Genomic DNA, 26,127 nt, shown 5'->3' with positions numbered 1-26,127 from the left:
CAAGTCTTTAGAGAAATGGATTCTTTATTGAAGAACATTCCAAACATACAGTAAAACACAACCACACATACACTTATTCAGATCTAGGAAAATTAGAAAGGGATAGCGACATTCGCATGAGCAGGTAAAATCGTTGGTGGGTGATATGTACCTGATCCTGGAGAGATGAAAAAATAAGGGAGACTAATAAGGGATTAAGGGTCATATTCTGTACTATCAGAACACGTGGTTAGACTCAGGCAGTGCTACACACAGGGCGATTTCGCACTAGAGCTGCCTCGCGGCGCAGCCGCCATTTGCCCCGACACAAACATGTCAATTTCACACCCGAAGCTGCGGGGCTGCATTTTGACTTGCGGCTTCGCCCAATTTCCTCCGCAGTTTCGTGAGCCTGGTTTTTGAGGATCATGAAACTGCGGAGGAAATCGGGTGAAGCTGCGGGTCAAATGCAGCCCCGCAGCCTCAGGTGTGAAATTGACAAATAGTGTCAGGGCAAACGGCGGCTGCGCCACAAGGCAGCTCTAGTGTGAAATCGCCCCTAGAGTCAACAAGATTGGGCAGGGTTTAGGTCTAGAGGAGAGAGAGAGAGAGCACATGGCAGGGTTTGCTCTTTTATACTATATTTGGGGGTGGGCTTTTACCAACCACTTCCCCTCCTCACATCCTCAGGAAGTTGCTATGCAAAAACTGGTTGCAGGAGGAAGGTGGAGCTAAAGGTTGGGCAATATTGATTTCATTACTACTGACAGTAGTCACCTTTAGAGAACAATAGCTGAGTCCAGGGTTATTGTCTTTAGATGGCTCTGGCTGATGAGTTGATGGGTTTAGCTGAGCTGTGGCAGTCAGCTATCCCTATTCAGCAAGCAGTTCTTTTGTTATGCCTAAGAGCCTACATGCCGTCTATGGTGAAGGTGAAGGGGGGGGGTGCCTGCAGTTGAAGGAAAGGTTTGCTCATGGAGTCTCTTCAGGATTTTAAGTCCCTTTTGCAGAATATGGCATTCCCCTATAGCAAATGGTCGCTGGCTTCTGTGTGCTTTCTGTGGCTAGGGTGCTTGGTTCTCTTTCTGCTGCGCTGCAGGTGAGGTAGGGCAGGTAACTCATGGATCCATCTTTGGTTTGGCATGTCGTCACAGGAGAAAGCTCTCATCTGCTGGGTGTGTGCCTGCAGTCCAGGTTGATGGCAACATCACATGGTCCCTGTATATTCCATGTCCCTTAGCACACTAATTGCACTGTCCAGTTTATCACTTATGAACCATAATTCCACGAGAGCACTATAAGTGCCTTGCAGGGCAACATTACTCTCGGGTAGCCCCAACAACAGGGCACCCCACTTCTAACCTGAGCCAGAGACTCACAAAGTCAGGCCAAGGACTTGGACTGAACCACAGAGCTAGGCAAAAGCTCTGGAAAGGGTTTCCATTTTCAGGTTACACAAGGCAACCCATCGAACCCTGACACCTTTCCTGGAGCCACCAAGGAAGTGGGTTACCTGGATGGAGCTTTTTCCCTTCAGAGCTTCTGACTGGCCGTGCAGGTATAAAAGGTATCCTGTTAAACAGAGCTGGTGCCCGAAATGTTGAAGAGTTATGTAACAAAGTTTGAATCCAGTGGCACCTTTAAGACCAACAAAGCTTAGTTCTGGGTATAAGCTTTCGTGTCTATGCACACTTCATCAGATACACTAAAACCTCACTCCCTGATATTTTGTGGTTGGCTTCACCTCCCGTGGCAGCTGTTTTTATGACTGTCGCTACTGCCATGTGTCAGAATTCCAGAGATGCCAGAATTCAGGGGTTGTTTTTTTTTAAAAAAAGTAAACTGTGTTTTGTACATATGTCTTATATATGTATATATGTCAATGTCTATATTACAATTTTAACATCAAAACAATAATAGAAGAGGAGATTGGATTTATACCTCGCCCTTCACTACCCAAAGGTGTCTCAGAGCGGCTTACAAACTCCTTTCCCTTCCCCTCCCCACAACAGACACCCTGTGAGGTAGGTGGGGCTCAGAGAGCTCTTGACAGAAACTGCTCTTTTTCAAGGACAACCCTGACAGAGCTTGTGACTGACCCAAGGTCACATCAGCAGATGCAAGTGGAGGAGTGGGGAATCAAACCCGGTTCTCCCAGATTAGAGTCCGCGCACTTCACCACTACACCAAACTGGCTAATTTGATGTGACTGACGATTATCATAAAGTCACACAGAGGAAAGACAGAAATATGTCTGTGTGCCACCCAGAATGCAGAAGTCATGTGACCCCTACCAAGAGAGCTTCCATGGGATGTTGCCTCTTCAGTCCCACAAGTCGCCCCACATGATTATCATTTGGTCCATTACGCTTTCCACTTCCGGGGGTGGGGGGGAGCTTCAGAAGCTTCACTTGTTGCAGGCTGAATATCTGTCCTTCCTTCAGAGCTCATCAGAGTATATCTATAGTTTCCTCAGATGTGTCAGGGGAACTTGATTCAGATCCCAAAGCCTGCTGGGGTTTGTAATCTGACCGTTTTGAGGAATCGACAGGACCAGCTTGGTCGCCTTGCGTAAACCCAGGGAAAGACAAGCCCATTTGAGAAACATAATTTAAATTGGTGAGATTACTCAACGGAGTAGAGCACTGTAGTGGCTTGTTAGAGGCCAGAGTCAGTTCGGGTTTCTGCCTTGCTGCCTCTTGTGTGGGTACACTCTGGTAACAGTTAGAGCCGTCGGTGAGGTAGGTCAGGTTCTGAAAGGCGAAAGTTTCCACAGCAGGCGTCTTGGCACAGAGGCCTTGATTGTAGTAGTAGTGTTTCTCTCCACAACTCCATGGCTCCTCTACTAATACGTTGCTATGAGTGAAATCACTGGGTGCCAGCAAGGTTTTAGGGTGAAGAACCTGCGGACAAGCAAACTGAATTAAAGACTGACTAAAGTACTGAGTGTCGAGAGCAGAACCCAGAACAACCACTACAGAGAAGAGTCAAATCAGGTTATCACTTCCTTTCTTCCCTCTCCCTCAACACTTTTAAAGCCTGCTGGAAGGGCCTTATTAGCGCTAAATAATTCATAGCCCCTATGTTTTTATATTAGCATACAGCTTTTACTGCATGGTGTGCTGTATGTGGATCTACTCCAGTTTTTTTTAAAAAAAAAACGACGTTTTGCAAGCTCTCAAGCCATGAAAGGTAATTTTCTGCAAGTTGAAGAACAAAGTTTGAGTCCAGTGGCACCTCTAAGACCAATAAAGTTAATTCTTGGTATAAGCTTTCATGTGCTTCAGATCAACATGGCTACCCACCTGAATCTTTCTACAAGTAGTCAACAATGTCCTCATTCTTACTAGCCCAGGCTGAGTTTCGTGCTCTGTAACCTGTTGATTTTCACTAGTTCCTTCAAGTCTCCATAAACCTCATATCCTATATCGACACAGCAGCGAGAATATGAAAAATCAAAGACCTGTGGACTTGTAGCCTATTAAAAGCTACTTTCAGTGGTTTACAGATAGATTTCAATATGCATCGCAGCAGTGATGTTACCTTGGGTTGGATCCAACCAGTTTTTCTGCTGATGAAAAATGGAGAAAGGGGGACTCCTTTGACCACCCAGAATTGCTACTCTGGTCAGCTGCATGGGTCCCACAAAAGCCACATGGGACACGGGATATTGTAAAGAAAAGTTTCAATTCCCACTCAGCCACAAAGATCACTGCGTGACCAAAACCTCTTGGTTGTGTGTGGTGGAGTGGTTATTTATTTATTTATTTATTATTAGATTTTATACCCCGCCCTTCCCCGTGGGGCTCAGGGCGGCTTACATGGCAAGAAAAAAAACTTGCTAATAAAACATCAATACTTTAGTACAGTTAAAAACATAATATACAATTTAAAACCCATTCAAACATTAAAGTGCTCAAAACTACACATTATTCATTCCGGAATCTCAGAGAGGCAACCACAGCCATAGCACAACCCAAACATTCCCGGTAGGCATTCATAATAGATGTTAACAGGTGTTTCTACCTGGCCTCCTGGGCCCTAGCCTCCCCCAAAGATGGTTAGAGCAGGGGTGTCAAACATAAGGCCCGGGGGGGCAGAACTTGCCCATCAAGGGCTCTTATGCAGCCAGTGAGCAACTGATAAAAGGGAAGAAGTGCTGGGGAGGGTAATGGGCGGAGCCACTCCATTGTGGCTTCAGCACGACAGAACAACTTTGTCAGCAGCAGCCAAGCATCATGGGATCAACTGCCCGGAGCTGCCCTACTGCCTCTCCAGTCCATCTAGGTGGGTTTTCCTCTGCACCCCCTTCCCAGCCCCTGGGGCCTTGCAGTGAGAATACACCAACTCAGAGCTTACCAGCTGCCGTCCTTTATACAGTATCTCCAGTACCTGGCATTAAGTTTTATGGCACACCTGGCCTGGCCCGACAAAGTGACATTTATGTCAGATCCAGCCCTCATAACAAATCAGTTCGACACCTCTGGGTTAGATTGCAGGACTAGGATCCGGGCGACGCAAGCATGGAAGCTTGCTGAGTGACCTGGAGCCAGTCACAGGCTCTCGCAGGATTGGTGCGAGGATAAAATGGTGGTGAGGAAAAGGGAGGTAAGTTGCTAGGCAGGGTATAAGCAAAGTAAATAAATAAACTACCTCACGGGCTGCTGCTGGTATGAAATGGAGAGAGGGAATCATGCATGCAGCTCCTCAGAGGAGGACTGGTGCCCCTGTACCATTTGATAGAGCAGAAATGGCCTCCCAGTGGGGCAAATAACACCCCTCAGGGCTCTCAGGCCCTTTTGATTCCCGAAAATGGCCTGGAGGAAAGGCAGGAGCCCCTCCCCCTGCTTCCCACCCTAATTCAGAGAGCCAGTTTGGTGTACAGAGCCAGTTTGGTGTAGTGGTTAAGTGCGCAAACTCTAATCTGGGAGAACTGGGTTTGATTCCCCGCTCCTCCTCCACTTGCACCTGGCTGGATGACCTTGGGCAAGCCGTAGTTCTGATAAGAGCAGTTTCTGTCAGAGCTCTCTCAGCCCCACCTACCTCACAGGGTGTCTGTTGTGGGGAGGGGAAGGAAAAGACATTTGTAAGCCACTCTGAGACACCTTCAGGTAGTGAAGGGCGGGGTATAAATCCAATCTCTTCTTCTCTCTTCTTTTACAGGGAAGTTGCCTCCAGGTACTCACAGCAGAAATATGGCTACTAGTTCTCACTGGAAACTTGGGTAAACGCAACATGTACTTAGTTCCTTGGGTACGTGACTATTCCCCCCCCAAAAAAAAAAAATGGGGGCAGGGCATCTCGGATGGATTTTAGCAAAGATAACACAGTTTGAAACCAAAGAATCAGCAAGTGCACCGATGGATAACTGGGGAGAGGAAAAATTTATTCCATCTATTAGAATTTTCGCTTTACCTTAATCGGGGTCACAGTGGGATGGGGGATTTTAGGGCAGCAGCGTTTCCTGACGCTAGAAAAACAAAAGAGGAAAGTGAGAATGCATCTTGATTTTCCATTAGATCACAGCACTCGAAAAAGAGACGGAGAGTGCATAAAGTGCCGTAGGTCAAAATGCAAATGTCCAGAGCAGGTTGCCTAAATCGTGCCACTAGAAATTGAGTATACACTACGTGTTTGAAACACACACACCCCACCAATGAAAACCAATAGTGCAAAGACAAAAAGATTGCAAAAACTAAGAGATTGCAGGTTGTTCACAAGTGGACTCCCCTAGATAATGAAGGATTACATTCTGCTATTCAGTGAAGAGTGGCACACTTCACCACCCCATGGAACCTTCCCTCTGATGCAAGATATTCTTCTGCTGCTGGGGAGTTTCATAGGAGGATCCTTGTGCCAGTGCAGTGCACTGCCATTCGCTGAGCAGAGTGGTAGGATACAAGCTGAAATTTATTTATTTATTGGATTTAGGAATCGCCCGATCCCTGCGAGCACAAGGCTCTGGGCAATATACAGCAGTTAAAAACAATGTTAAAATCAATAAAAAATCTATATATCAGTTACAGAATCTCAGATGGCATCAATATTTCTTCTTGACCCACTCCGGACTCTGTTGCCGTTTCGTGGGTAGGGCGAGGAGGGGGCCCAAGCGGAAAGATGGAGGAAAGGAGAAGGGTGCCAGCTATGATGGAACCATCACTGCCCTCAACCAAAAGCCTGGCAGAACATGTCTGCCTTACAACCCCTGTGAAATTGCATTAAGTCCCGCAGGGCCTTGGTGGCATTCAGGGGTCATTTCGTAGAAAAATAGCTAGGGGAACTCATTAGCATAACTCATTAGCATATGCCACACCCCCTGACATCAGGGGCCCAGTGGTGGACCTGCAAGGCCAGCGGGAGTGCGAGGAAGCCCCGCCAAGGCCCTCCCTGGCCCCAGGCAGGCAGGGGTGGGAAGAGGCGGGGAGGAAGCAACTTATCCTCCGTCTTCTCCTGCTTCCTCCTGGCTGAATGAGGGCTAGAAGCGGGGCAGCCGGAAGCAGGGGGCGGGGCTTCATCATGTGCCCCGCCCCCTGCACCTCACCCGGGGGAACTGCGTTCCCCCGCGTTCCCCCCCGAAATGACCTCTGGTGGTATTTGGCTCTGGTCAAGGACAGCTGGATATCTTTGGGGCCGGGGATGACCAGTAGACAGTGGTCCTTAAAATACCAGGCAGAGTAGGAAGCCTACAAAACTGGCTCCCTGGCCCAAATCTCAAAGTCTGGTGTTTTTGTTTTTAATTTATTGTCTATACAAAAAAGTTTTGTTCCTACAAACTTACCAGTTGCTTCTCCAGAAACATATACAGATTAGCAGCATTACAGAAATAACCACTGGTATCGGGAGGAGTTGAAAGACCCAGTTTCCTGTTAAAAAAATAATAATTTTCTTCAATTATAATATTTAATAATTTCAGGAATATAAGCAACTCTTGCCCCCTTCCCCTTCCAGCACTGTTTTAGATTGGTGCCAGAAAGACCAGATAAATTCATGGACAACAGGACTGATGGAACTGCAGTAAGCTAGGTTAGGATATCCTGGACCAGTTTATTAAGGATTCTGTTTTGCCAGATGGATGTTGCCATGCCAACAGTGACCACTTCTTTGTTCATAGCTGAACATGTAGATTCAAATTTCCCTGTAGCCTTTGAAGATAGGTGGAAAGTTACGTGTCTCCCATAGCTGGCAATGAGACAAACACGGTTTGGATCGACTGGTGATACCCACTGACAGAAGCAGTTAATTCTTAGGTTTGCCGTAAGTCAGAAGCAACTTGATGGGACTTAACAGAGACTCATTTCTGATTCTGACAGCTCCATATATGCTCACAAACAATGTTCCCTCTAAGCTATGGAGCCCTGTGAGCAAAAATTCTACTTTGTGAGCTACTGGCATTAATGTTGTGAGCAGGAGATTTGGCTGCTGCATAAATTAGTTTGCTGTGAAGCCATCCTTCCTGAGCTAAGACAAAAATGTGTGAGCCAGAGGCTAAAAAACTGTGAGCTAGCTCACACTAACTCAGCTTAGAGGGAACACTGCTCACAAATGCAGCAGCTGATGATAACAGGCAGAATTAAAAGAAGTGCAAGAGCATATTCATAATACCAAAAGCAAACAACAAAAAAGCCCAATTACAACCCAAATTAAACGCTCACTGATTGTAGAACTTACCATCAAGTGGTATGGGCACTTCTTGAATGTGTTGCGTAGTTCCTTTGATAATGTTGTTCGTGATGTTTGGGGGGCTGGTGCTGAAAGCGAGGACTTCTAACCAGTACTCTTTGTTTAGCCCTGGGTATTTCACTGTCAATGTCTTTTCAGCTGGGTCTTTAACTGTGTGCTTGCATATCACCAAACCATCTGCATTCAGTAACACAGAGAGAGACAGAATATAAATTCTGATTCCTATTTGACAGTTTGCAGGTATTTTGAAAGTGAGCCCCTCTTTCAGGAGAGAAAGAGCACCCTTCATCAGTTGGTGGGAGAAATGTCTCTGAAAGAGCCAATTAGTTTCAGGACCCAGCCACCATTTTCTCCCCTTAAATGCACAAGAGCCAATCTAAGATGGCAGGAAATTGCCTTTCCCTCAAGATAAGCTACCAGCTTCCTGCAATTTTAGTCGGGCACTCGTCCATGTAGTAGAAAAGGCAGGAAACCTGTGATGGTGTAAGCCCCATCAGGTTACAAGGGTGACCTCAGAAGGGGGCTGTCAAAGCAAGTGAGAAGCAGAGTTGTTTGCCATTACCTTCCTCTGCAAAGCCTTCCTTGGTGGTCTCCCGTCCATGTACTGACCCTGCTTAACTTCCAAGATCTGAAGAGATCAGGCTATGCCATGCCTCCTTCCCCCCTGTAATCGAGGTAGCCTATAGAATATTCTCTGCTCAGCAGAAGCTTGAGAAACACCTCCCAGCAGGGCTATTTTTGGGCAGGAACACACAGGAACGGAGTTCCGGCTGGCTCCCAAGTTGGCCACACCCAGCAGGAACTCATTAGCATAATAGGCCACACTCAACAGCAGAAGCTCATTAGGATTGGCTACAATTAGGGGTATGTGGCCTAACATGCAAAAAGCCCTGGGTTTTGACAACAAACAAGGTAAAGAGAATAAGAAGCAAAAGGTGGGTGTGGCTGGATGAGCACACTTCTGGTAACATGGGGGTGTGGCCTAATATGCAAATGAGGTGTGCTGTCAGGGTGTGGCCTAATATGCTAATGAGTTCCTGTTGTTGGGTATGGCCTATTATGCTAATGAGTTCCTGCTGGGCTTTTTCTACAAAAAGAGCCCTGCCTCCCAGTAAGGTCTAAGCCTTTTCCTTTAACAATGGCTGGTTCTGCATCTGGCATTCGTTCCACATTCACTCCAGTTTGAGGGGAAAGTGCAGCTCAAAACTACATCCAAATACCCCGGGCCAGTGCCATACTGACTGCAAAGTCACCCCTGAAGGGCATAAAACGACCATAAATCTATGCAGACAGTGCCATAAAATCCGATAATCAAAGGAAGCTAAAGCGGCATGGAATGTGGACGCTGTAACAAAACCTGATGATCAAAGACAGTGAAACCGGCATGCAATGCAGAGTGTTCCAGTGTGAGTTTGCTAAAACAACAGAGGGAATAGCCAGTGCAGAATCAGCCATTGTTTCTGGCACCCTTTCCCTCCTCACCATAACCTCTTGCTATCTTAACATGGCTGATCTCCTTTCTCAGGTTCTTAACTTATGTCAGCACCTTTCCTCTGGGTTCTTCGTTTCCTCTCCTCTCAGATCTCGCTTCATCGCTTCACAAAGAGAGAGAGACTTATGGGACCACCTCTCCCCATGTGTGCCCTGTCAAGCCTTGCGTTCATTAGATCAACATTTACTGGTGATCCCCAGCCCGAAAGACGTCTGTCTGGTCTTAGCCAGGACCAAGGCCTTTTCAGCCCTGGCCCCAACCTGCTGGAATGAGCTCCTGCTAGAGATCAGGTCCCTGTAGGACCTTTTGCGGTTCTGCAGGGCCTGTAAGACGGAGCTCTTCCACCAGGCTTTTGGCTGAGGCCGCGGGCGTCAAATATAATCTGCCCCCTCCTGCCACCATCCTGCTACTTTTCTGCTACCATCTGTACCATCAATCATGTTCAGTTTTCAAAGACACAGAATGATAATCGCCTTGGCTTACCCAAGGTAGGTTAATTACAATCTGGAATCCCTTATGGGATTTAGCCCCCTTTCTGCTTCTAATTAACACCAATGAACCATTATGATAGTTGTAATGTAGTTTGACTGCCATCGTTTTAAGAGTTAAGTTTTATAGTTTTAATCTTTGATTTTATTGTTTTATATTGTGAATAACCCGCCCTGAGCCCAATTGCGGGAAGGGTGGGAGAGAAATTGAATTAATTAATTAATTAATTAATTAATTATTGTCTCTAAGGCGCTACTAGGCTCAAATCTAGCTGCTTGAGGTTGGCATCACATCCTTTCCACCACTTCTGAGCACCAAGTCATAGAAGACCTCTCAGGACATTACGGTTACCTTGAATTACCACCTTTTCCAATCCTTCTAATGTGCAATTTCCATGTTTGTCTTTCACAAAAACACTGTAGCCTCTGATAAAACCAGGATGGGACTCATTAAGATGATCATAATCCCATGTCAGTGTCAGAAATCTGGGATTCTTTGTGTCTACATGTAGTTCAGGGAAATTAGTTGGCTCTGAAAGAGAGGAAATGGATGAAATTGTTATTTGTGTCCTGGACTGCTAATCTTCAGCCTTGGCATTGAATATCTATTTACTGCCAAAGCAAGACTGTGTTGGGGGGAAACAATGGAACTGGGTCAGTTCTTCCATGAGTTTCTAAGAAAGCTTCAACTGAATATTTCAGGATTTGTGTCCTCATTGCTCCAGATGAACTACACCTGAGGCCCTTAACTAGGAATCTCTCCTAGCTGATTATTCTCAAAACTCTTTCTTTACTTTCTGGTGACTTTAGCAGCAATATGTTTTTCTGCATTTATTACAGCATGTGCTCTTGTGGGCTGCAGACCACTTTATCAGAGGCGACCTCAGAAACTGATGCCACGATAAATTTCTTTGTGCATCATCCAGCCAAAGCCAATCCCTTTAAAGGCCCATTTATTTCAGTGGGGGAAATTTAACTCTCTCATTGAAATCAATGGGATTCAGTTGCTTTAGCTACAACTGGCTACCACATGAACCTTCTCGTTCACGGCAGCACCAGAGACCCTGAAATTCTAAAGCCATAGCTCTAAAAGCAGCTATGCTTACTCTGCGAGTAACACGGGGTCTATCGGCTTTTGAAAAGCTGGACCCTTGGGGCTGTGATGAGTCAACAGATGTGACAAAAATCACAGGCCTTTGTGTGTGTAACTGTGTATGTGTGTAACCCTGATTCAACTGGGCAGAATGGAAAAGATGACGTGGCTTAACCCTTCAATCTTCGCTTTGTTCTGCTATAAGTGATAAAGATGTGTTCTCTAAATCCCCATCTTTCTCCATTCAAGACATTAACAGCATCAAAAAGAACCTGGCTTCAATGAGCAGAACCAAGCAGGAGCTGAAGGGTTAAACCACTCTCCCTTTCTTGTATGGTCCTGATCTGAATAGCAGCTGCACATGAAATTCACCTTTTTACAGATTAGTGGATATTCATGATCTTTGTCACATCTGTTTGTGGCTACAAGGACAAAGAATGGGCTTTGCATACAGAAGGTCCCTAAATTCAATCTCCCCACTCCTCCAGTTAAAGGCCCTCCAGTAGCAGGTGTTAGGAAAGACCTTTCTTGACCATAAGAAAGACCCTGTAGAGCCACTGCTAGAGTAGATGGTACAGAACTAGATGGGTCAGTGGACTAAACTCAGTACAAAACAACTTTGTAGGTTCAGACATCTCTGCTAACTGTGTTACTGTCCAGTTTCTGCTTTCGTCCAGAGTCACAGGTATGCTGCAATGAGTAGGTGAGGCTCTTTTGCATTGCCCTATTTGTTTTCAGTGCGTGCACAAGAAGGGGAAGCACACAGGTCGGCTTTTCTCCATGCAAAGGGACCAAACTAGGAGAGCCCTCGCAGGAACCTGTTTGGTCAGGAATAAGGGCTTTCTTGAACAAAGTGCCTATGAAAAATGTGCTAGCGATGGGGGCAAAAAGCAAGACATTCCTGTGTTCCTGCAGAGTTTCTTTCTATTTTAACAACACACGACTGTTTATTCAACACACTCGGTTAACAACATGTGGCCAACAGCGCTGTGGACTTACCCAGTTCCTTAAGGTATTTGGCTTTCTTCTCCAGTAAAGAAGCTGTGTAACCACGAGATCCATATACCCTGAAACTGTATTGCACTCCAGGAATGAAGGCATCTAGAACATAACAAAATCAGGAGAGGTTCAGTAAGCCTCCAGAGTTAGGTAAGAATCCTGACCATGATTCCTCTTTAGAACAAGGTATTTACTCAAAGACATAATCCTGAAAGTCTTTAATAAGTGAGAATAAGGGTTAAGCAGAGACTCACTTAAATTCATGGATAAGTTTCTGCCAGTGTGCAGTTAAAAATTTTCACTCCTTCCCCAGCCATATACATACAATGTTCATCTGCAAACATTACTTATGCACACTGTTCATATACCAAGACGGGTCGCCGTGTTAGTCTGTAGCAGTAGAAAAGAGCAAGAGTCCAGTAGCACCTTGAAGACTAACATTTGTGGCAGGGGATGAGCTTTCTAAAGAAGTGAGCAGTAACTCACAACAGCTTTTCCCCTGCCTCAGATTTTGTTAGTCTTTAAGGTGCTACTGGACTCCCCTGCCACAAATGTTAGTCTTTAAGGTGCTACTGGACTCTTGCTCTTTTCTACTGCTACAGACAGACTAACCCCTACGCATCTCGATCTCTCTCCATGGAAGGCACCATGTTTCGCCATACAGAATGGAAATCCATCAACCTTATCTGAAGAAGTGAGCAGTGACTCATGAAAGCTCACCCCCCCGCCACAAATTTTGTTATTTTTTAAGGTGCTACTGGACTCGTGCTCTTTTCTAATGTTCATATACCATCCTCATATACCCACGAAATACTTTCTTCTCCTGGTTGTTTTCCCATCCACAACACATAGCCCCGGTCCTAGGCATGGAATGATGATACTTCATTGAACTTCTGACTAGCTGGGATGTTAATACACATTCTATACCGTTCTAACAGCTCAGGCAACTGGAGGGCTCGTTTAAACCAAGTGAAGCAAGAGATCTCGCAGCCATCAACTATAGAGATTTTGAAGGCTACAGATTCTGTTTTAGCGGATACATTTTTTCTTTTGGTCAAGTTCATCTGGTTTCCGTGATGAACTTCACAGCCACTTTTTCAAATAAATCTCGAAGCCTGAGAGTGCTACTCGACACAGTGGCCTTAGACAACCAGATGGCTGCAGTGGTCTGGAGTGCTTTTGCCCAGCTTCAGGTGGAGCATCAACTGCATCCATTCCTGGGTCAGTCAGATGTGGCCACAGTGATCCATGCTTTAGTTACATCTGGACTGGACTACTGCAGTGCACTTTACTTGGGGCTACCCTTGAGGACTGTCTGGAAGCTGCAGCTAGGATGGAATGCTATGGCTATACTGCCGGTCAGGGCCAGCTATCGGGAGTATGTGACCTTGATACTACAGCAATTACACTGGCTATCAGTCCACTCTAGAACCCAGTTCAAGGTGTGGGTTTTGACCTTTAAGGCCCTACATGGCTTGGGACCAGGGTGTCTGAAGGACTGCCTTCTAGTCTCCCATATGTTCCTGCCAGGAATTAAGATCACAGGGAGAGGCCTTCCTGACTCCACCATCAATCAAAAAAAAGCTTGTTGGGCTGGGTACATGAGAGAGAGGGCCTTTTCATTGGCAGCTCCACAATTATGGAACAAGGAGATACTTCCGTCCCCCTCACTTCCAGTCTTTAGGGGGCAGCTGAAGATGGTTTTATTTAGAACTGCATTTGATTAAAGCAGTCCTAAACTGCGATCTTAAATTTCAGTTTTATGTATTTTTATGTACTCTTTTTCTATTTATTTTATTTACCTTGTAAACCACTTTGAGCTTCATGAGAAAGAAAAGCAGCTAGTCAATGTTTTAAATAAATATATAATAAATAAATCAGTGAGTTTTGCACTTAAATGTGATCTCTCGTTCACCTCTCTAGCAGGTGCACAGAAGCCACCTTGGTAGATGCACAAAAAGCATTTATTTCAGCTTGGCACTCTCTGCCTGCAATGATAAACGAGATGATTTCCAACATATCAAGGAGCAACAAGGAAGGCAAGATAAAAAGCAGTAGCAGATCTCAAAACAGATGCAGGAAAAGATGTTGACAAATCAGAACTGGAGAGCATTTCAATCCCTCTCCAACCACATCTTATCTAGGGATTAGTTTTTAATTCAAATGCAAGGGTGTCTAGTTCTCACCTGATGTAATGAGAGCACTGGACTGGTTTTGTCCAAATTTTTCCCACTGCAGATCACAAGGCTGGACTCTTGGGTGGTTGCACCAGTCAACGACATAGCCATCGAACTGACTTTGAGGCTTCCAAGAGATGTAAATGCCAGTCTCTGTGTTGTTGGTTGTATCTTCTCTAGCAATGTTGGTATTAATCTCCCATGTGTGATCTAAGAAAGTAACACATTGCTGTATTTGGATTTTCAGAAATGCTTGCTTGAAAGACAACAGATATTTCTACACTGTACTAGTATTTGTATAGCTCGGTCAAGTCAACTGTTGCCCTGCTGATTCCAACTGAATAAAACACACCCAAAGCCAGAGACCAAAAAGCCATATTGTCCTCTGGATTGTGCAGGTGGGACTGCTGGTGGAGAAAGGTCTTCTGTTGTGACAGTCATACCAAAATCTCCCAGAAACAGATCATGGCAATGCTGCAGAAATCAGCACCCCAAAAAGCAAATAACTGAAAATAGATATTAACTTCCAAGAGCACCTGTGTGGTTCAGTTAGAATGCAGGAATAGGCCTGGAAAGAGATAGCAGCCAATCATCACTTAGCCAGGAAGCACATGTCCTTGGGCCAATCATTATCAGGCTTATTAAAAGGATGCAGGTGCGTCAGGGTCGTTAGTCAGGTCACACCACACAGGGCTTCATAAGAAGATAAGTGTTTATTGATGGATCCAGTACTAATGATCACGTACACAGCTTGTGTCAGGAATAGCCTTCAGTATAAGGGCCTCTGACTAATAGTGAAATCAAACATCCCCCCCCCCAATGAGCAAAAGCCAATGATTATAATCGCAAGGAAGCAAGCAAGCATAGCCAAAAAGCCTTTACCTTCCCAGCCGAGTAACTGCAGCTGGAGACTACACGATCAAGCCTGAAATAGCGCACAGTAGCTGGACAGGGAAGAGCTGAGAATGAGGAGAAAACCCCCTCCACATTCCAGATCCATGACAGGGCTACCTGACATCATGTGGGGAGCTGACCATGGCTGCATCCACACATTGTTGGATATTGTTGCACTACAGAAATCGTTTGCACCAGATTGTCCTATGTGGACAAGATGATCCAGTCACAACTACTGCTATAGAAAAGCTGTGATAAAGATGTAAGAAACAACCTAAAGCACAGGAGAAAAACCAAGCCCCACTTTTCCCAAGTCTGTACTTGTTAATAGTCCTGCAAATGTCATCTACACGACACCGAACAGGCAGTACTTCCACAATATTACCTATAGTAACCATTGCTCCGGTTATGGGATTTTCTGATAGCCAGAGAAGCTGGAGATAGAGCCCAATTCTTATGACCAGGAAATGTAGCTCTTGACTCCCACCCTGTCTTGGTGATTTCTGCACATTCTATCACTACAAATTACCAAACGTGTTTCCTGATAGTGGGAGTCTTGATACAACCATCACTAAGAGTTCCTGCTAAGGGCTGGTGGGTATTTTCCTGGAGAGCCAATACATGTACAAAAGTGGGCTCTGAGTCCACAGCTTTGAATTGCCTTTGTATAAGAAACACCAATTATGAATTTGGAGATGGGAGAATTTGAAAAAAAAGTGTTTAAAGTAAACTCTGGGATGCTTGTGGGAGTGGGAACTGCAGCTCTGGGACTGCTGCCATGCAGGAGTGCTTCTCTGCCTCCATTTTTCTGCTTTCCTTGTATATTTGTAAATAGATATTATAACTATACAGTATTCCCAGTGTTATTTACTAGAACCTCCAATACTGCCAGTGGAAATTCTCAGCACTTGGAGAAGAGAGGAATATCAGTATGGAGATCAAAACGAGATAACTCTAAATATCTCAGGTATATTGTGTAACTGGTATACTAATCATAAATCCCCCCCACGAGTTTGTGGAATGCATAAATATAGGGACTGAATCCCATAGAGCAACAAACTGAACAAGCTCATGGGTGCCATTTTTGCTGCCTCTCTCTCCCCACTGCAAACTACTCCCACCCCAAAAAAGGGTCCCATGAGAGTGGAGGGGAGCCTTGAGAACTACACGGATGCAGCCAGGAGGCAGAGATTAGTCAAAAAATAATAATCACCCCTTCAACCAGCTCCACACACCCAGTCACCTTGCACTAATCACAGAAGAGGTGGGGAGTCCTGCAAATGTTTCCTTCTGACTCCAAGCCACACTTTGTTTTCATGGACCTGGTGCAGCTTTTCAGGGGCTTAAGGAGATGGCCTTGAAGAGGGAGGCAGCAAAAAAACTGCTCCTGTGAACTCACACAATTTGCTGCAGTGCAAGATTCAACTCTATGCATTGCCTGGATGGATGGATGGATGGATGGATGGATGGATGGATGGATGGATGGATGGATGGATGGATGGATGGATGGATGGATGGATGGATGGATGGATGGATGGATGGATGGATGGATGGATGGATGGATGGATGGATGGATGGATGGATGGATGGATGGATGGATGGATGGATGGATGGATGGATGGATGGATGGATGGATGGATAGATGGATAGATGGATAGATGGATGGATGGATGGATGGATAGATGGATGGATGGATAGATGGATGGATAGATGGATGGACAGACAGACAGTCAGACAGACAGACAGATGGATGATAGATAGATAGATAGATAGATAGATAGATAGATAGATATTCTACCATCTCTCTAGCAGACAAATACACCATTCAATGTTTCGCGAGGCACAGAGTAGCTCGGATGCACATACAGCCAGGGTCACATGAAATAAGTTCAGCAAATTAGAAAATCCAGTACACACATCTGTTAAGTGTATAGGCTATACTAGGGGTTCCCAGTTTGGTGCTTGTGGGCACCAAGGCATCTACCAGCACCTTTCATTGTGTCCACCAAGTGTTTTTAAGAGGTGGGTGGGCTCAGGTAAGACTTCTGCCCAGCAATGCTTCTGACTGATTCGATTGGCTGTCCATAAGAACATAAGAGAAGCCAGTGTCGGATCAGGCCAATGGCCCATCCAGTCCAACACTCTGTCACACAGTGGTCAAAAATACCAGGTGCCATAAGGAGGTCCAGCAGTTCCATATGCTTATCTAATTCCTTCTTGAAACTGTCCATGCTTGTAGCCGCCACCAGCTCCTGTGGCAGTGAATTCCAAGTGTTAACCACTCTTTGGTTGAAAAAGGACTTCCTTCTATCTGTTCTAACCTGACTGCTCAGCAATTTCATTGAGTGCCCACAAGTTCTTGTATTGTGAGAAAGGGAGCAAAGTACTTCTTTCTCAACCTGCTCTGTCCCATGCATAATCTTATAAACCTCGATCATGTCACCCCTCAGCCATCATTTCTCCAAGCTAAAAAGCCCCAAGCATTTTAACCTTTCTTCATAGGGAAAGTGTTCCAACCCTTTTATCATTCTAGTTGCCCTTTTCTGCACTTTTCCCAATGCTATAATATCCTTTTTGAGGTGTGGTGACCAGAACTGTACACAGTACTCCAAATGAGGTTGCACCATTGATTTATACAGGGGCATTATGATACTGGCTGTTTTGTTTTCAATTCCCTTCCTAATAATCCCCAGCATAGCATTGACCTTTTTTATTGCAGTTGCACACTGTGTAGATATTTTCATTGAGTTATCTACTACGACGCCAAGATCTCTCTCTCTTCATCAGTCTCTGCCAGTTCAGACCCCATCAATGTGTATTTATATTTAGGATTTTTGGCTCCAATGTGCATCACTTTGCACTTGGCCACATTGAACCCCATTTGCCATGCTGACACCCACTTGCCCATCCTCGATAGATTCCTTTGGGAGTGCCTCACAATCCTCCCTGGGTCTTACCACCCTGAACAACTTCATGTCATCTGCAAATTTAGCCACTTCACTGCTTACTCCCAACTCCAAATCAATAATAAACAAGTTAAAAAGCATCAGACTAAGTACTGATCCCTGTGGTACCCCACTGCTTACCACCATCCACTGAGAAAATTGCCCATTTATACTCACTCTCTGTTTCCTATTAATTAGCCAGTTTTTTACTTGTCCATTTATCCCGTGACTATTGAGCTTATTTAGGAGCCTTTGATGAGGAACTTTATCGAAAGCTTTCTGGAAGTCAAGGTAAACAACATCTATTGGGTCCCCCTTGTCCTTATGTTTGTTCACTCTCTCAAAGAACACTAACAGGTTAGTGAGACAAGATCTTCCCTTACAGAACCCATGCTGAGTCTGCCTCAATTCAGATTTTTTAAACTGTTGCTTTGGCGGCGGCAGCCAACACAGCACAAGGATCTGCACTGTGTTACTGAAGTTAAGTTGTGGCAGCCATTTTGTGACTGGCTCTGTCTCCTGTGGCAGCCATTTTGTTGCTGCATCCACCATACCATGTTAGAATTCTAAATGTGCCCACAGGCTCAAACAGGTCGGGAACCCCTCAGCTACATACTTAAAGTGGAGGCATCAATGAAACTGAACTAGAAGGAGTCCAAGTGCGTAAAGGTTTAATACACTTCTCAAGACTACTAGACAGAATCAGTTCATATGGAGATGGGAGGGAAAGACCCATTTCTGGAGCATCTTATGTCTAATTGTACAAACCGTTCTCTGAAGCTCCTGAAATGGCAATCACAGAAGGAGAGGATGAGTTTACTGAATTCTTTGCCAAGACACTGATATTACAGGAACAGTTTTCAAGAAAAAGCATTGTAGAATTGTTTGGTGCAGGGACTTCCTTAGACTCATGACGTTCTCCTAACACTTCACAGAAAATCTCATATGTCTTGATATTTCCATTAGCACGAAAGCCTGGAAATGGCTGTGGGAAGGGAAAACAAGACTTGGCAAATGGTATTTACAATCCATATTTGTATCTTATAATTATACCACAATTATATAGCTATAGCGGAACAGCAATTCCTGATTACAGATGGCAATTTTATATCTGAGCCTCTCTTTTTTTAAAAAGTCACGTTCCAAATTGAGGCGGTGCTAGAGAAAGCTACCACTAAGCTCATGGGTATTACATCCTCTCATCAAAACCTATGTCAAGTTGGAGAGAGAGAATTTCTTTGATTACTTTCCTGTTTGATACTGCAAATACAACGGAACCTCCATAAGGAGATTTCCTCTGTACTTTCCCCTTGTGTTTGTAATCTCAGTACTCTCCGACATCTGGTGGACCTTTGGCCTTAAACAATCTCATCAGATCTTGGAAGCTAAGCAGGGCCAGCCTTGGTTAGTACTTGGATGGGAGACCACCAGCTAATGTCAAAGTTGCCGCACAGAGCCAGGCAATGGCAAAACCACCTCTGAACGTCTCTTGCCTTGAAATTCTACAGGGTCACTGTATGTCAGCTGCAAGCTGAGGGCAAAAAACAAATTACTACAGTGACACTATATATCTACTACTCATTTTAAAAAAGCAAAGAGCCTGCTAGTAATGGGGAGTGCGCAATGGATGTGAGGGGAAATGGGGAGGAAATGGTACCAGATATGAGTAGGACGGGGTGGAAATCCATACTTCCCCCGAACTTGTTCTCTTTAAGTTCAGTCTTTAAGGAAAGATCGTACCAACTGTAGAAAACTGCAGAACAGAGCCAGGAAAAACCCAGAATGTGGGAACTATACAACGATATCATGCAGACAGCCCCCATAAACTGTAGTTTGGGGTTGAAATTTGAAGCAAGAGCTCTGAGCTCCATGTGGAAGCCTCTTTCTGGTCTCCGTCAGAATTGCCCGACGCAATCGACAAACAAAAAATATTACTTCACACACCATAATATATAAAATTAGCTTATGGAATCTGCTACCAGAAGACATGCTGATGGATTTTAAAAAGGACAAAACAGATTTATAGTGGGTAGATCAACAGCTAAGAAAAGACCCTGCAGCCTGACGAGGAGTGTGCACACAGACTGATCACCCGGAGGAACAGATTACTGAGGGCAGTTTGGTGTCAATGAAAGAAAAAAGGAAATCAGAAGGAAGGACACTGACGTGCACAAGACCTTACAGCACTCTAGACTGGGGTAAGGGGTGGGAGTAAGGGTGATATTTCCAATAATTTATCCACCCAGCACCATGATTGCTCATGGGTCCTCAGCTTATAACAATTTAATCAGAGAGATCAGCCCTGTAATCACATCTACCCTTGTTCCTTATCAATTAAACAAATATGGGAATGGAAAGTACTAATGGCTAGCCTGATCTTGTCAGAACTGGGCTGCTAAGCAGAGGTAGGCAATGGCAAACCATCTCTGTTTGTCTCTTGCCCTGAAAACTCTATGGGTCCGCCACAGATCAGCTGCAACTTTCCACCACCATGATTTCCCTTTTCTGTCATGTTGTTTCCCACAGTGGCTAACCAGATGCCTCTGGAAACTCACAAGCAGATCATGAAGATAGCAACCCTGCCCATTGCTGCCCTCAGGATCAAGTATTCATTTATCTAGTGACCCAAGTTCCATTCATTCATGTTAAGAACATAAGAGAAGCCATGTTGGATCAGGCCAATGTCCCATCCAGTCCAACACTCTGTGTCACACAGTGGCCAAAACCCAGGTGCCATCAGGAGGTCCACCAGTGGGCCAGATCTCCAGAAGCCCTCCCACTGTTGCCCCCCAAGCACCAAGAATACACAGCATCCAATCCCCTCTTAAAGCTGTCTATGCTTGTAGTCACCAGCACTTCTTGCAGCAGTTAATTCCACATTCTACAGGCCAATCCCTTCAACAATTTCTCTAATCCCCATTGAAGCTAGCTAACAGTCAGCAGCACCCCATTTTGCAAGCTGTCAATTCTACACTGACAATATTATTTGTAAAGGAATTCAACCAGCACTTCTTGCAGCAGTTAATTCCACGTTCTACAGGCCAAACCCTTCAACAATTTCTCTAATCCCCATCTAAGCTAGCTAGCAGTCACCATTTTGCAAGCTGTCAAGTCTACACTGAAAATATTATTTGTAAAGGAATCCGTATTTTTTGTTATCTTTACAGAATCCATCATCACACTGACAAAATTCCTCTTGCATTTTTTGTCCCACTGACTCATCATCAGTTTGTACAGTCAGACTTACCTTCCAGAAGACAGTTACTCTACAGGAGTCCAAACCTCGGCTAATGCTTCTCCAGACATCAAGATGCCCTGATGGAGCTGCAAAATCAAACACATAACATTGCTGAATAACCAAGATAATGAACTGATAGGTCTTTGAGGAGAGGACCAGCAGTGGCCAGGGCAGGACTTGATCCAACTCCAACTGAGGACTCCATGCCATCAGTTTCAAGCTATCACTGATGAGTCATCAGAGAGGGCAGGAAGTAGGCAGAAATCCCTGACATGTTCCTTTTCACACATTGGGTTTCTCGGCATCCTCATTTTCCTCATTTGTAAATTCACCATCATGACTTCCGTGCAGTCCCACAAGGGGGCTGCGCAGTTGCAGGCCAGCCGCAGAAGAGCTAACAAGCTTTGCAGAGTTCTTTCTAGAGCTAGAGAGTGCTCCTCCCCACCTCCATCTTCAGTATATCCCTTTTCCTGCCCAAAGGGTCACATGATGGGGTCAGGGTGAGCACTCTTCCCTCAGTTCTTTCCTTGCTGCCATGAGGAGAGCACGAGCCTTTTTCCATCTACATCGTTTTCCCCCCTTCTCTTAGTGAGTACTGAGGGCCTAATGACCTTATTTAAGAAATGTGAAGAGTCTGGAGCCAAAATGGTCCAGAACAATGACAATAAGTCATGCCTATTTTATTTAGGCAAAGGCCACAATGTGGCCTGCTGCCATCTGACCCCAAAGGCAAGAGTTGGAAGAGTGGCCAGGCTTAAGGCCAGGCATAAACATGTCTAGGTATCCAAGTTTCGTATGCTATCCCTACAAGAGCTATTACCTCTTCTACAACACAGTTCATAGTTTACAATCTTCGACTTAAAGGATGCCTACTTCCATATTGCGATTCACGAGGCCAGTAGGAAATTCCTCAGGTTCATTTATGATGAGGTGGACTATGAATATACATACGATCCTTCCCTTTGGGTTAGTCACAGCACCTAGGGTGTTCATAGTAGGAAATTCCTCAGGTTCATTTATGATGAGGTGGACTATGAATATACGATCCTTCCCTTTGGGTTAGTCACCGCACCTAGGGTGTTCACCAAGTGTGTGTTGGTTATCATATCCCACCTTAGGCTTAGGGGCTGTAATAACTACCCCTACTCAAAGACTGGTTCTTTGTTAATGATTCCAGAGAGGGACTTCAACGGGACCTGAAGTTGGCGCTAACCTTAGTGCAGGAGTTAGGTTTCTTTAATTGGGAGAAATACCAACTTTCTGTGTCCCAACCTGTAGAGTTTAATCAGGGCCATCTTAGATGCAGTCATGGGGAGAGCTTTCTTACCCACGAGGAGGGCTTAGTCCGTTATTGGCCTTGTCCAGAAGGTCTCACACCAACAGGTGTCAGTCTGCTAAGGTTATTCAGAAACTTTGGGGATACATGGCATCGATTACAGCAGGTGTGCCTTTTGCTAGGTTGCACGTGAGACCTCTCCAGAATTGGTTTCTGAGGTCCTTTAGCCTTATGTCCAACTCTCAATGGAAGAAATTTTCTATCCCTAGGGTAGTTACCAAGAGTCTACTCTGGTGGTCCACAAGATCTAATTTGTCGGTGAGCATCCCATTCGGCACTTGACCACATGATGTGCAGATTTTTACAGATGCCTCCCTAACGGGTTGGAGGGCTCATTGTGGTGCTCACACTGTCCAGGGTTTGTGGTCCAGCTCTGAGCCTAGACTCCATATTAACTTGCTGGAGCTAAGAACTATTAGACTTGCCCTTGTTTCTTTTTCAGCACTGAGCACCAGCTGTCATGCTCTGCTTGCAATGGACAATACAACAGCCAAGTTTTATTTAAACAAACAGGGAGGCACAGGTTCCATTCAACTCTGCAGAGACCCTAATCCGGCAGTGGGCAATGAAACACAGGGTGCAGTTAACAGCCATACATGTTGCAGGCATGCAGACATGTCAAGGAATGGTCCATAACTGACCATAACTGAAGAATTGTGTAATGTTTGGATACAGCTAACAGTGGCTGTTAATTCTAATGACAGCTCAGCATTCTGATCTATTATAAACCAGGGACTTAAAACTCATCTTCCTACAAGCCTGGGAAGCATATTTCAAGAAATATTGGTTATGAGAGGCTGTTTTTTGCATCTTTCCTATTCCGACAGAAATTGTTCTTACACCCTTGCTAAAACAGATACACTCTCTCATATTTTACTGGAATGTCCTCTATATTCTAACTCTAAGATATCATTTCACTCTCCTGTGGCTGGTAAATTTCTATTATTCTAATGCAAGCAGGGTGGTCCCCTTCCTACCTTTAGATCAAAATCTTTATATAACTTTGGATATCAATTTTTTTACTCCTTTTGTCTTTTGGGAAATAAACAGAAAGTATAAATGAAATTTCAGATTGTTACAATGTTCAAGGCATTGAGCCATAGAGCTGTTATTGGACAAAGGAAAGGATGGAAAGGAAGACACACCCTCGACTCCGACCCGCAGGAGGTGGAGTCTGACATCAAGAACATCTCACTGAACCGAACCACACACCTTATCATCCCGTGACTGTCTTCCACTGTCTTCCTTACCGGATTCTTTTGTCTGTGCAGTTATTGATTCACTCCATTCACTCCATTTCCAGAAGTGTCGGTTGGCCCCACAGCGTACTCGAAACATATATTCAGTATAAGGTTGCAACCCAATCACAATATGACAGGACCCGGTGCTATATGATATACTGTTGTGCTGTAAAACATATCAGGTTGTAACAGGTCAGGAATAGGGATTTTGTTGTTGCTGCTGTTGCATCTTTGCACAGTGCACAAAAACAGGAAAAATGCCCTGGGACCAATGCTCCCTCTAAGCTGTGGAGTCTTGTGAGCAAAAATTCTACTTTGTGAGCTACTGGCATTAAAGTTCTGAGCGGGCTGTTTGGCTACTGTATAAATTAATTTGTTCTGGAGCCATCCTTCCTGAGCTAAGACAAAAACGTGTGAGCCGGAGGCTAAAAACCTGTGAGCTATTTTATTTATTTATTTTTTATTTAATTTCCGACTTATATACCGCTCTGACCTCGGAGGGTCTCTGAGCGGTTTACACAGCTATTTATCCCTAACTAGGGCCTCATTATTTGCATGGGGGGTGATAACCTACCAGCACCCCGGCCGCGGGCTCAGTTGTTATTCAGTTCCTGGCTCAGCTTGTTGTTCAGTCCCTGGCAGCTCTTCGGTGCTTCACTTCCTGGCACCCGGAGCAGGTCTTAAACTGCGGCTCCTTCCGGTGGGCTTCACCTGGTGCTCAGCAACGCGCCAGCCGCAGCTCTGGTTCTGTCCCGCAGGCTCCACCACGCCGCGTCGCCACACCACCGCACACCATGACTCCGCCTCCGTCCAGCCTCGCACACGCCGGGTCGCGAGGGCCAACTCCGCTGCCGCCACCATTGCCGCCGTTGCTCCTGCCACACGTCCTCGTAAGGAGGAGGGGTGCCCCCTGCCACGTAGGGGCAGGTACCCATTTTATCTACTTGCGTTTTACACACTTTCGAACCGCTAGCTCGCATTAACTCAGCTTAGAGGGAACACTGCCTGGGACTAGTAAGAATACTTTCAGAATACATCCAGGTCATTAGGTCTGAACAAAGACATACTCATGAAACTGCATACAGTGATCTGATACCTTGAAACCAAAGGGACTGAAGGTAGTCACCGCTAATGTGTTCCACTGGTTTCCGTGCGACACGGTCAAGCCTAGCTTGGCTGGATAAGGGCCTCTTTCTTTCAAGCCAGCTTATCTGGGAAGCCAAGTTTCTGAAGCCAAGACAGCTAGAAGTGCTGCTGACATTTCTGAGGGAGGAGGGCAATGCCATTCAGCCCCCTTCCTGTAAGGAGTCCAACCACCATCAAGACACTGAGGGGTCCCACTTTTGTTGCCTTTTGGTTACTAGTTTGACATATGCATTGCTGAGGTGTTTCTACAAGGACCTCTTATTCAAAGTACTTTTTAAAATATTGGCAATAGTGAGCATTTTCTGATGCTAAATTAGGTGTGAGGGGCAGGATAAGAGACAAAGCTTGTATCGCACCGAAATAACTAGTCTAATAGGAAAGGCATAGGTTAGAATCAAGACTGTTCTGCATAGTGTTCTGTTTGTACATGTGAACATTTCAGCTCCCATCAGCAGTTTTCTGACTTTGCCCCCCACCAATTCAGAGGCTCAGTTGGAGTGACCCCCCTTCAAATTCAAGGAGCAATTCTCAGAAGGAAATATTATTCTGCTGTTATGCACATGTGGAAGGGCTTCCTATTTACAGAAGGGATTGCACAGGAGGCAGCAATCACCACCATCCCAAAGAAAAAGAAATGCAAGAAAGCAAAGTGGCTTTCTGATGAGGCTTTACAAATAGCAGAGGAAAGAAGGAAAGCGAAAGGCAAAGGCGAAAAGGAAAGATTTACCCAACTGAACGCAGATTTCCAGAGAACAGCAAGGAGAGATAAGGAGGCCTTCCTGAATGAACAGTGCAAAGTTATAGAAGAAAACAATAGAATGGGAAGGACTAGAGATCTCTTCAAGAAAATTGGAGAAATCAAGGGAGCGTTCCATGCAAAGCTGGCCATGATAAAGGACAAAAACGGTAGGGACCTAACAGAAGCAGATGAGATTAGGAAAAGATGGCAAGAATACACAGAAGAACTATACAAGAAAGACCTCGATGTCCTTGACAACCACGACGGTATAATCACTGACCTCGAGCCAGACATCCTGGAATGTGAAGTTAAATGGGCCTTAGAAAGCATTACTAACAACAAAGCTAGTGAAGGTGATGGTATTCCAGCTGAGCTATTCAAAGTCTTAGAAGATGATGCTGTTAAAGTGCTGCACTCCATTTGCCAGCAAATTTGGAAAACGCAACAGTGGCCACAGGATTGGAAAAGGTCAGTATACACTCCAATCCCAAAGAAGGGCAATGCCAAGGAATGTTCAAACTATAGTACCAGACCACCTCACATGTCTCTTGAGAAACCTGTATAAGGGCCAAGAAGCGACAGTTAGAACCGGATATGGAACAACTGATTGGTTTAGCATAGGAAAAGGAGTACGACAAGGATGTATATTGTCGCCTTGCTTATTTAATATATATGCAGAG

The 26,127-nt window shown here is 45.0% G+C and overlaps 1 protein-coding gene across 1 annotated transcript in view; it reads right to left on the bottom strand.

Annotated features, from left to right (window-relative positions):
• Positions 1-2,231: 2,231 nt before the first annotated feature.
• The window catches only part of LOC107117956 (oncostatin-M-specific receptor subunit beta-like), a 64,468-nt gene continuing 40,572 nt past the window's right edge, over positions 2,232-26,127 (bottom strand). Inside the window, exons 8-17 of the mRNA XM_015420155.1 lie at positions 23,572-23,728; positions 20,995-21,071; positions 18,516-18,732; positions 13,918-14,118; positions 11,732-11,833; positions 9,992-10,171; positions 7,648-7,836; positions 6,758-6,842; positions 5,395-5,449; positions 2,232-2,882 (exon numbers count right to left, since the gene is read on the bottom strand). Coding sequence (XP_015275641.1) covers positions 2,430-2,882; positions 5,395-5,449; positions 6,758-6,842; positions 7,648-7,836; positions 9,992-10,171; positions 11,732-11,833; positions 13,918-14,118; positions 18,516-18,732; positions 20,995-21,071; positions 23,572-23,728 — 1,716 coding nt within the window. The 3' untranslated portion in view covers positions 2,232-2,429. The remainder of the gene's footprint in view (positions 2,883-5,394; positions 5,450-6,757; positions 6,843-7,647; positions 7,837-9,991; positions 10,172-11,731; positions 11,834-13,917; positions 14,119-18,515; positions 18,733-20,994; positions 21,072-23,571; positions 23,729-26,127) is intronic.

This window comes from Gekko japonicus, unplaced genomic scaffold, assembly GCF_001447785.1.
Source record: "Gekko japonicus isolate JY-2015 unplaced genomic scaffold, Gekko_japonicus_V1.1 scaffold86, whole genome shotgun sequence".
NCBI classification, from domain to species: Eukaryota; Metazoa; Chordata; class Lepidosauria; order Squamata; family Gekkonidae; genus Gekko; species Gekko japonicus.
The sequence above is the reverse complement of the archived record's forward strand: the minus strand, read 5'-3'. Positions and strand labels throughout refer to the sequence as shown.